The 12,243-nt window shown below is 41.8% G+C and overlaps 1 protein-coding gene across 1 annotated transcript; it reads right to left on the bottom strand.

The window, feature by feature from the left end:
- Window positions 1-2,570: 2,570 nt before the first annotated feature.
- Window positions 2,571-11,986, bottom strand: LOC120017904 (cysteine sulfinic acid decarboxylase-like). Its single transcript, XM_038960861.1, has 14 exons — window positions 11,905-11,986; window positions 11,544-11,680; window positions 11,123-11,249; window positions 10,848-10,938; window positions 10,361-10,583; window positions 10,196-10,275; window positions 10,029-10,083; window positions 9,624-9,740; window positions 9,315-9,379; window positions 9,008-9,089; window positions 4,365-4,564; window positions 3,386-3,437; window positions 3,209-3,298; window positions 2,571-3,068 (listed from the first exon to the last, which is right to left on the bottom strand). The coding sequence occupies exons 1-14, from the start codon at window positions 11,984-11,986 to the stop codon at window positions 2,895-2,897; spliced, it is 1,575 nt and encodes a 524-aa protein (XP_038816789.1). The 3' UTR covers window positions 2,571-2,894.
- Window positions 11,987-12,243: the final 257 nt, after the last annotated feature.

The raw sequence follows: 12,243 nt of genomic DNA, 5'->3' as shown, positions 1-12,243 counted from the left end.
TATGGCCCCATGCAAGCTGTGGCCAGAATTCATTTAGGATGAGGCCTGGGATGGGTGAGTTCTGGAAAATAACAAAAAGCACCTAGGGCTGCTGGGAACCAAACATGCCATGAATACATTCATATCTCATATTTGAAACTGATAATAGTGATTACTGGCTTATTTGGGGTCCAGTGTCAAATTCAGGAGCGTGCCTCGGTACGGAGCGTTCAGATAGAAAGGGTAGGCTTTTGTGTAGAATAGTCATGATTCGCTTTCATGAAGAATAGGGTGACAAGTCAGCGATATTCACATTTCGAATAAGCCCCTAACTTCTAACCTTTCTAAATATCACTATCGTATTGCCCCATAGGCCTGTGTTCCCATAAGGACATTTTACTCCAGTCCATACTGGGGTTATAGTACAAGATAATCAAGATACCTGTGGGAGTTAAAGGACTGGGTACCTTTTCTCTTTGGCAGCACCTGTAATAATAGGAATCTGATCTGGGCCTGGTGGCTGTACATTTGAAATATCCCACCTGCTCCTAGTATAGAGTTGCTAGGCAAATGGTAAATGGCCCTGATTTACAAACCAGAGGAGGCTGGTGGGAGGAGCATTAAGGGGGCGGGCTCATTGAAATGGCTGAAATGTAATTAATGGAACGGTATCAAACATATGGATACCACATGACTCCGTTCCATTAATTTAATTCCAGCCATTACAATGAGCCCGTCCTCCTATAGCTCCTCCCACCAGCCTCCTCTGATACAGCCAGAGATCCTGGCACATTTCCAGACCCTGATAGACAGAGTTCTGTCTTCTGTCCTTGATACATTGGTTTAATTGTACTGTCCTCGTGTTTTTTATTGGTTGGTTGATCTTAGTTCAGGCTCAGTAAGCATTTGGAGTTTTTTGCTGAGAAAATTCCTCATGTTGAAATTCTGTGAAACCCTGCTGATCAGTTCTGCTTCTACTGTTGTACTGTAGCTAACTACCACATTGACTACATTTTACTTAGCTCGTTAAGGCCAACTGATCAAGCGTCATTGGAGGGAACTGCTTCAAATTAGAACGTCATTACTAAGATTTGTTTTAAAACCAGCTGTCTATTTGCAAACTCACTAGGGCTTGCCTAACTTGCTGCATTCCCCAAATTGATTCATGTTACCACAGGAAGACAAACTGTGTCCCTTTGAGAGTTTTAGGCGTGGCCCATCTCTTTGGCCCCAAATGCAAACATGGCCCTCAGGGTGCAGTGACCTCAGTCAACCTCAGTCAGCATGCACGGTGGGTTTGAAGGCAGGAAGTCTGGGCCGGCCCTAGGCATAAGCGACATAAGCGGTCGCTTAAGCCCCCGATCGTTAGGGTTAACTGAAGTTTCGGGGTCTCAATTTACTGTTAGAATAGTAGAATACACCAGGTGCAATTTCAAAATGTTGTTGTGCATCAGCAGTTTCCGTCTTCAGCAGTCACTCAGTTGGCCCATGTCAGCTAACATGTTTTAGATTTATAAATTAGCCAAGCCAGCTATCTAAACTTAGGGAGCCCCCATTGATTTTGTTAGTCACTCTTACACAGATATCCTATCAACATGGCATAAGTCATGGCAAAATGTGTACAATTTCAGGAAATTAGCTTTAAAAGGCCAAAACATGAGCTACACCGCATGGCGAAATTAGTTATTAAATGACTAAAACAATTCTCAGCCACATGGCAAAATGTGTAGAATTGTAGGAAATTAACTTTAAAATGTAATTTTTTTGCTCTCCACCATCAAAGTGGAGGGCCCCCCAACCAAATCTTGCTGAGGGACCTGAAAAGGCTAGGACCGGCCCTGCAGGAACTGGCCTCAGAGAAAGCTTCTTCATGGACTTGTGACCCCAGCAGAGTGTTTTTATGCATCACACCCATGTCAGCTGCAAAGCCTTAGCTCCTCCCCACCACCCCTCCCCACCGTACACACTCACACAACAGCTTAAACATTAACATAAGCAGACACATTGAGTAAGAATCCACCCTTCTCAGACAAGGCCATCTTTAATCCAGGCACGTTGGGTCACTCAAGTTCACTGTTTATTCAGGGGCGACTTCTTCCATGCAACCGTGTCCAGGATGTTGACACGGTTCTGCTGCAGCCCACAGCCCATGGGCTCCTCTGTCTGTCTCAATGCATCATGGCACCGATCAGGCTTCCCTTGGCATCTGTCATGGGTATTTTTCAGAAGGATCTCCTGCATCATGTTCTACAACCAAATAATACATAAAGGCCATGCAATATATATATATATATAGTACCGGTCAAAAGTTTGGACACACATATTCATTCCAGGGTTTTTCTGTATTTTTACTATTTTCTACATTGTAGAATAATAGTGAAGACATCAAAACTATGAAATAACACATATGGAATCATGTAGTAACCAAAAAAGTGTTAAATACTACTCCCTTCACAGAACAGCGCAAACTGGCTCTAACCAGAATAGAAAAAGGAGTGGGAGGCCCCGGTGCACAACTGAGCAAGAGGACAAGTACATTAGAATGTGTAGTTTAATGAAACAGACGCCTCACAAGTCCTCAAATGTCAGCTTCATTAAATAGTACCCACAAAACACCAATGTATTAAAACCCTTGAATGAGTAGTTTGACTGGTACTGTACTTTATCACAAAGTAGTTAGGATGTATTGAGCTACTTTTTCCAATGCAATGTAACTTTAGTTAAGTAAATTGTTTTTCTTAAGGGTATCTTAAATTCTTCCATTGTGAAGTAATTAGTAGCTTGGTAAACTATATTTTCAAAGTAGCTTCCCTAAAACTGTAAAAAAACAAGTAATATTATTGTTAGAAAACACAAAACAGATTCTGGGAGTCAGTGACATAAATGGAGATGCAAGGCTATAACTAGAATGACTATCACAGATTATTCCCTAGCCTCTCAATCTCATCCAGAAAGAAGGTCATATCTTGGTAGGAGAGCTGCGGAGAGATGACTATCATGCGGAAGAAGTTGACTCGTCCACCCTGAGGCTGGTAGCCCACCATCATAGTACCCTGCTTAACCATACGCTCCTTTATCACTGGAGCCACCTGGTGATGAAGATACAAGATCACAGCATTATGTCAGCCAGGCCAACAAACTAACTGGTTTAAATGTAGAATATGTCATAGAAATTGAGTTGAAAAAATATAGAACTGGCATCATAGTAAACAACTTGACACACACCAACCTTTGACAATCTATCCTGGTAGTCTGGACTGTTCTCCTTTCCCCTCAGACTGGGTGGTATGAACCAGAAACACACGTTCACAAACTCAGGCTGTTTAACAGGACAAAACCAGAAGACAGGTGAGATGAAAATGGGAGAAGAAAATGTTACTATACATTTGATCAAACACTGACTTACCTTCCCTATAAGTTGAAAGCCCTCTCTTTTCGTCATCTTCTCCACCAGATATCTACGTGTGGGACAGTCAACACACAGATCATTGTTCCATAACATTTGAAACGTCTTTAATTGACATAGATTAGATTAACATCTTAAAATGAGAGCTCTGAGCTGTTTTAAGTGAGGAGCTTGACTAGTCAGAATTACAGCTGTAGGTTCTGTAAATGTCCCAGCTAGCACATAACGTTCTGAGAACCATATGTTTCTTAGAGCTTGGTGAGTGTGGTTATCCTATGTCCCTCAAGCTCAACTTTGGACCTAGAAGCCAGTTCCACTGCAGTGTCTCATTGTTCCACTCTAATCAGGGACTGATTTATACCTGGGACACCAGGTTTGTGCATTTAGTGCAACAGAAACCCAGCAGGCTCCGGACCTTGTAAGGTAAGAGTTGAATAACCCTGTCCTATGATTATTTTGCATACAACCTTCCCATAATGTTCTGGGAATGGTGCAGGATAGTTGCTTGGCTTTAGGACATTCTCAGCACATTTACGATACTTAATAAAAAATAGTTCCATGGCTAGAGAACAGAATATAAAATGTGTTTGCACGATTAATACCTAAGCCAATGAATTTCCATGTGTCCTAAATTCAACACAGTTAATCTAAGACGGCCGTGTTAAGTCTTATTGAAACATGTTCTCAGAATGTTATTTAATTACTTTCAAATAATTTTAGTTCTAAGAACATTAAAAAAAACTCCAAGGAAAACTTTCAGGGAAACATAGTAAAACATTCTCAGAACCTCCCTGCAACCAAAACATTTACATTACCAGAACAGGCGGCATTTTCACTTCCTTTCTCAGAACATTTAAAAAAGTTACCTTTTACCAATCAGGAAACATGGCTTTGTTCCCAGAACCAATGGGAAAGCAAAAATATACGTTCCCACAACTTCCAAGGAACCAAATGTGCTAGCTGGGGTTTATGTTTGTACCTTGTATGGGCGAAAGCCCTGTCCACACGCTCTTCCAAGCCTTGTGACCCCACAGCTTTCCACATCAACCACAGCTTCAGGCAGTCAACCTTACGGCCGCACTGTATCGACTTGTCACCTGTGTCCAGACTCATGTCATAGAACTTGTCCTGCTGGAAGAGGTATGTTGCATCTGCACTGTGGCAACGTTTTAACAGGTCCTGTGGAAAAGGGGAAGAGATCAAGAATAGCTGAGAATTTGCTCAATAATAATGATAAGGAAGACAACAAAATGGATCTTTAAAATGTGTACAGTGCCTTGGGAAAGTATTCAGACCCTTTGACTTTTTCTACTTTTTTACGTTACAGCCTTATTCTAAATAAGGTATGTTTTTTTATTTTCATAAAATAAATTTCCACAAGATATAGTCCTGACTCAAATTTAGGGTTTACTACCCAAGCCGGCTGGTCATTCGTTCTATCGGTTTGGTTGCCGGAGACGCTACCCAGTTGTTCAATCTTTCGAGCCCTGAATGCTGATTGGCTGACAGCTGTGGTATATCAGACCGTATACCATGGGTATTTTTACTACTCTAATTATGTTGGTAACCAGTTTATAATAGCAATATTATCACATCAGTCACCGGCTTCATTAATAATTGCATCGACGACATCGTCCCACAGTGACTGTATGTACATATCCCAACCAGAAACCATGGATAACAGTCAACATCCTCACAGAGCTAAAGGCTCCAGCTGCCGCTTTCAACACTAATCCGGACTCTTATAAGAAATCCCTCTACAACCTCCGACTAGCCATCAAACAGGCAAAGCATCAATACAGGACTATGATCGAATCCTACCACCCCAGCTCTGATGCTCATTGGGTGTGGCAGGGGCTTGCAAACTATCACGTATTACGAAGGGAAACCCAGCTGCAAGATGTACAGTGACGCGAGCCTACCAGACGAGCTACAGTGCATTCGGAAAGTAGTCAGACCCCTTCCTCCACATTTTGTTACATTACGGCCTTATTCTAAAATGTATTAAATCAATGTTTTTCCTCAATCTACAAACAATAACAAATAATGACAAAGCAAAAACTGGTTTTTAGAAATGTTTTCAAAAAACAGAAATACCTTATTTACATAAGTATTCAGACCCTTTGCTATGAGACTCGAAATTGAGCTCAGGTGCATCCTTTTTTCATTGATCATCCTTGATGTTTCTACAACTTGATTGGAATCCACCTGTGATAAATTCAATTGGAAAAACCAAACCATGAGGTTGAGGGAATTGTCCGTAGAGCTCCGAGACAGGATTGTGTCGAGGAACAGATCTGGGGAAGGGTACCAAAAAAAGTCTGCAGTATTGAAGGGCCAAGAACACAGTGGCCTCCATGATTCTTAAATGGCAGAAGTTTGGAACCACCAAGATACTTCCTAGAGCTGGCCACTCAGCCAAACTGAGCAATCGGGGGAGAAGGGCCTTGGTCAGGGAGGTGACCAAGAACCTGATGGTCACGCTGACAGAGCTCTAGAGTTCCTCTGTGGAGATGGGAGAACCTTCCAGAAGGACAACCATCTCTGCAGAACTCCATCAATCAGGCCTTTATGGTAGAGTGGCCAGACAGAAGCCACTCTTCAGTAAAAGGCAAGATTCTCTGGTCTGATGAAATCAAGATTGAACTCTTTGGCCTGAATGCCAAGTGTCATGTCTGGCGGAAACCTGGTACTACCTGGTGCTACGGTGAAGCATGGTGGTGGTAGCATCATGCTGTGGTTTGTTTTTCAGCGGCAGGGACTGGGAGACTAGTCGGGATTGAGGGGGAAGATGAACGGAGCAAAGTACAGAGAGATCCTTGATGAAAACATGCTCCAGATCGCTCCGGACCTCAGACTGGGACTAAGGTTCACCTTCCAACAGGACAACAACCCTAAGCACACACGCAAGACAATGCAGGAGTGGCTTCGGGACAAGTCTCTGAATGTCCTTGAGTGTCCCAGCCAGAGCCCGGACTTGAACATCTCTGGAAAGACCTGAAAATAGGTGTGAAGTGATGCTCCCCATCCAACCTGACAGCGTTTGAGAGGATCTGCATAGAAAAATGATTGAAACTCCCCAAATACAGGTGTGCCACGCTTGTAGTGTCATACCCAAGAAGACTCGAGGCTGTAATCGCAGCCAAAGGTGCTTCAACAAAGTACTGAGTACCGTTAACGCCTTATATACTCGCTTCGAGGCAATTAACACTGAACCATGCATGAGCACCAGCTGTTCCGGACGACTGTGTGATCACGCTCTCCGTAGCCGATGTTAGTAAGACCTTTAAATAGATTCATGTTCACAAGGCCACAGGGTCAGACGGATTACCAGGATGCGCACTCAGAGCATGCGCTGACCAGCTGGCAAGCGTCTTCCCTGACTGACCCAAGAGTATTGGGACAAATTCACATATGTGGTATTAAAGTCGTCAAAAGTCTAGTATTTGGTCCCATATTCCTAGTACGCAATGATGACATCAAGCTTGTGACAAACTTGTTGGATGCATTTGTTGTTTGTGTTTCAGATCATTTTGTGCCCAATAGAAATGAATGGTAAATAATGTATTGTGTCATTTTGGAGTCACTTTTATTGTAAATAAGAATAGAATGTTTCTAAAAACTTCTCCATTAATGTGAATGCTACCATGATAATGGATAGTGCTGAATGAATCTTGAATAAGGATGAGTGAGAAAGTTACATAAGCACAAATATCATATCTCCCCAAAAATGCAAACCTCCCCTTTTTAATGTAATGTTGAGAGGTTAGCATGTCTTGGGGGTATGATATTTGTGCGTCTAACTTATAAACTAACGTAACATTCAACCTTAAAATAGTAACACATCCATGGTCACATTAATGTTACTGTAACTATACATTCCTTCTAATGTAATCATATAAAGCGTGCATGTTCAAGATAGCAGGTCGTCTCAGGTCTGTGGAGATCTTCGCAATTGCTCTAATGCAGAATCTCGAATGGCATTGATCACTTGCACCATGTACTGTACTTTTAAAGATGTGCTATGCAGAAAAATTGCTCCACCATTTCCTGGTTGCTAAAACTAATAGTTTGCCTAATTTAAGTTTATGACAAAATAAGCTAGTATAGTGTAGAGAATCATTGTACCACCCAAACCACTGAAATGTTTTTCCGTAAGCAAAAATATTGTTGTTTCTGCTGATTGAAGCTGGTGTACAAAACCGAAAGTAAAATTGTATGGTAAGCATAGAAATTCCACACACAGAACATATCTACCTCTTCTTATACTTGCTTTCAAGTAGAATGATAGATCTATAACTTGCATTTCTATGTGAATTTGTCAAGTCGCCAAAAAAGTTACATATTGCCACGACTGTAATCTCAACTGCAGTCCAGGACATTTGGTTATTTTATTAGATGATGCACATTGATAACACTAATCTGTTGTATAAATAAATGAATACATATGACATTGTATTCTCATTTGAACTTGCTTTGCTTTTAAATGGTTGAAAGTGCAGTGACAGACATTTGGGTGCCAACTAAACCAGAAATCAGACATTGTTTTTCCATTGTAATTTAGTTGGGCTTTAAGATGGTTGAAAGCATCATAGGGATAACACATTCGAAAGTCAACTAACTTCGGCTGTCTTTTTGAGTGGGTGAATATAGGTTGTAACCTCATTGAACAACGTCTAAACCAAATATTACCCAATTAAAATGAAGTGCCCAGTGGGTACCTTCAACTTCCTTCAAACTGCACGCAGAGACATAAAAATGGTATTGAGGAGATTCTAACTGAATAAGTAGGACAAATGGCTTATTGACAAAATGTCTAACTATCCCTTTAAACAATGCAGGAACATAACGTTTTTGATTATAAAGGACTTGCATTATGTTTTATCATTGACAAATAGTTCAATTTAAACATGTATGAGGTGTAATTATTTGTGATTTTACAGTGTTTTCCATAATTGCAAAGGCGAGAGATGCAAATGCCACAGCAATTCAACAACAACTCTTTGGGTAAGGAATCTGATGAAGCAACCTGGACTCAGGGGTAGACATAACATAATAAATGTAAATCTGGGACAGTCCAAATAGTATGATATGTTACGTTTCGTATGGTATGTATTAATTTGTGGATGTCCGTCATCCATTCCGTATGATATGTTCCGAATTACAATTTGTTAGAAATGTTAAATTGCAATTTGTACAATATGTTACGAATTCTAATATGTTCTGGCTAATGTTAGCTAGGTGGATAATGCTATATTAGCTATGTGGCTAACGTTAGCTAGGCTAGGGGTTAAAGTTATGGTTAGGCGTTAGCTAACCTTAACACTTTAACCTAACGTGAAGTAATTTTAAAAGTAGTAAGTAGTTGGAAAGTTGCTATTTAGCTAAAATGCTAAAGTTGTCAGTGATGAGATTCAAACACGTAACCTTTGGATTGCTAGACACTCATGTTACCCATCCACCTACCCATCCACTCAAAATGTGTTTTTGCCTTAAGTAACCTTCTGTCTTATGTAACCATACCAAACATAACCTACTAATTTGAGTTTCTCAGATTTACATTACTATGCTATGTCTAGTCTATGAGACCAGGCTGGGTGAAGGGATGTTGTGTTGTCTTACCGTGGTGTCCTTGAGCAGAATGGCTGAACACTGCAAGCCAGTCAGCATCATCTTGTGTGGATTCCAAGTTACTGAATCGGCTCTGATCACAAACACATTCACATAATTACACTCGGGAGTCAAAGTCATATGTTGAGCCAATACGGAAGACTAGCCCAGTCATGCGAGACATCAAGACACCTAACCTATACTTTCGTACACTTTATCTCACACAGGCTGAATTACTTTTAGTTTTTTTGCAGCACATTTATATAGTGTAAAATTGCATTCAAGCAACTGTATTTCTGAGCATGCACCTGACTCCCACCTCTCAACTCCTCTCATGAGATGTTTGTGTTCCTTTGAGAAGAGAACACTCCCTCCCCAGGCTGCCTGTGCCAAACCACAAGACAACACCAATCAGTATTCTTCAGCTCAAAATCACATGGGAAAGACGGTCACTGTTGCAAAGGATTTAATTAGACGGTGGCCATCTTGGACATTATTTTAGGTTATGAAGTTTGATCTACATAACAGGTGTTGTCGGGAATCATCTTGACAGAAGACTACTTTTGTGGTCTGAAAACATTGGACAAAGATTGATTTTGAATGAAAGATCACTTTAAGAAGGACTCACATCAACATGCATCCATAACCCCTGTCTATCACAGATGTCAGCGATGGGCTCCAGGGGGTCAAAAGCACCTTGTACAGTCGTTCCTGACGTGGCGTGGACAAGGAATGGTACTGCCCCCTGGTAGGTGAGGAGGGGTAATGAATGATATCCTTACATCTCTACTTGGTGCTTTGCAGTGTGAACGTGCTTTGCCAATAGACTACTAGGAATTGCAGATAAAATACTTTGAATGCTGACGGAGTACTAGGAATTGAGCAGATCCTTGTGTAAGATATCACTGATTGTCTATCAGCAATTCCCATTAGTCTAGTGGCAATTCCAACTGTTATCTGTATAATTACTGTATCACAGCAGATATAATAAAATTGACACAGTAAATTTACAAGGTAACCACAGTAAACTTGCTTGAGATTTCGCCAGCTCAATTTTCTCACTAAGGTCATCTGTAATCATGCAACCCCTGTAGGATAACAGAGAGCATGAGTTAAAATCTGTAGATCATGCATGCCTAGGAATCATAGATGTTCATGAGATGACTTACAAGAGTCAAAGGAAGGTTCTTATCACTTTACCTATCATCCACGTTGACCTTAAACACGTTCTCTGTCCCAATACCCTGAAAGGCAGCTGCTTTCATCACAGAGTAATGGCTCTGGAGGAAAGTTTGCGTAGAACGAATTAATATGTGAATGAGAAGTTAAATAGTGCATTACTTCTACCATACTGTTTTCCCCCACCTCTTGAGATGTAAAGACAGCCAGTCGAGGGAGGGCCCACAGCCCCTTAAGTTTAACTTCTGGGAAGGCCCGATAGCGTGCTAGGTTCATGGCATACATGTTAGACATGGTACCGCCTGGGCAGAAGATGCCATCTCCCTGTGCCCACCCAACTAGAGAACGTAGCTTGGAGAGTACCTCGTCTTCCATCAGGACGAACACTGGCGCTACTTCATAGGTATATCTGTAAAATAAATTATACAACTGTCCATCACAAGCCCCTTCATAACATACTTTATGGAATGTATATATGCATATATATCAGTGGAGGCTGGTGGGAGGAGATATAGGATGATGGGCTCATTGTAATGGCTGGAATGGCACAATATCAAACACAAAGATATGGAAACCACATTTTTTACTCCGTTCCATTCCAGCCGTTACAATGAGCGCATCCACCTATAACTCCTCCCTCCAGCCTCCACTGATATATACTGCTCCCTCCTACTGGCTAGTGTTAAGAGCCTCCGTAAGGAATCGTCCTGTCAAGGCATGGTAGTCCACCCCGGCAAAGAGCTGATTGAAGAACCGCGGATGATCTGGAGAGAGAGATGCACTTTGCTTTAGTGTATGCATTCTGGACAGTCCCAAGCGACTGTAACCAGAACCACACTCATCTCACTCTAAGGTTTCCCTGTGGGGTCGGGTAGCTCTGGTCTTAGTGAGGCCAGCAGCAAACCACCCTAGCACCCAGGACCAGAGCTAGGCCCGGGGTGGACTTACTGGTCTTCACGCTGTACTTGGCCACGTCCCGTACTCTCTGCAGCAGCTGGTGCTGTTGCTCCCCATTCTCTCTCAGCTCCAGATCTAGCAGAGTAGCCAACTCCTCTGGCTCGCGCCACTCACACACCTATAACCAGGGGTATAACAAGCACAAGAAACCCCTGAAAATACAGTACTGAGTGTGTACCTCTATGGTTAGATTGTGGTGCACAGTCAGGTGTGAAGATGATATCAGTTAACATAATGGTACTAGCCCAGTGGTTCCTAAAAATGTTTGCTCCATGACCCACCAGGACAGCTATCTGTCACTCAAGACTTACCAAAAGGCTTGCGCAGCAAAATATCTAACAATATGACACAGTGCAGAGAACAGTCATGTTAGGCTAGAGACAGTCAACAGTTTGATTTAGGGATGTGAGACCTTCTCGTTGACGTCTATGCCCTTACATAGCACCTCCTCAAGGATGACTTTAAAAGCCTCGGTCAGGAAGAGCTGACCCTCTCTGTGGTCCAGAAGAGGTTCATTCAGGTGCTGCTGACCATAGGGTTGAGAAGGTCCTGTAGTTGTCACGTAGTCTAATGAGGTAAAAGCAGAGAGGGTTGAATAGAGTTGTGGTAATCTGATCCTAAAGTCAATAATTACAATCACCAACAAGTTCTTTGTATGGTTTAGATTTTTATACAATACCAATTCATGGCATTGTAGATATCTATTCACCGGTTGAGAACCCTGGAAAGAACACGCTCCTCCCATCCGATAACACAAAAGCATTTAAAATCACCTTGCTCTGAAACACTCTGACTACTCCACCAGTCAATGAAGGAAGACCATCCCAGGTTCCAGAATCTAGGTAGTTGACTCATGACTTAAAACCACACTGCAAATAAGATCAAACAATTGAGCAAATGCATCCCTTAACAATTTCACATTTCTAAAGGGGTAATTTACACTACGTACATTTACAAGAGAGTTTAATACCTGCGTGTACACATATTACTGTAGTATACATTTTTAATATCTCCTATGTCACCTTCGTAGGTAGTGTGCTAGACTCCTCCTAGACTTGCCCCCATCCCAAGCAGTAGAGTTTAGAATTGTCTACAGCCAAATGCTCGTACAA

This window comes from Salvelinus namaycush, chromosome 22 (assembly GCF_016432855.1).
Source record: "Salvelinus namaycush isolate Seneca chromosome 22, SaNama_1.0, whole genome shotgun sequence".
Lineage (NCBI taxonomy): Eukaryota > Metazoa > Chordata > Actinopteri > Salmoniformes > Salmonidae > Salvelinus > Salvelinus namaycush.
This window is presented reverse-complemented; position numbering and strand designations above follow the sequence as displayed.

Bases quoted from the DNA above. Each gene is read 5' to 3' on its own strand.
- LOC120017904 (XM_038960861.1), bottom strand. From the start codon at position 11,986: ATGAGTCAACTACCTAGATTCTGGAACCTGGGATGGTCTTCCTTCATT. The intron at 11,681-11,904 runs GTGATTTTAAAT...TGACAACTACAG, and splicing joins TCAGAGTGTTTCAGAGCAAG to GACCTTCTCAACCCTATGGT. The intron at 10,939-11,122 runs GTAAGTCCACCC...CTCTCTCTCCAG, and splicing joins CAAGTACAGCGTGAAGACCA to ATCATCCGCGGTTCTTCAAT.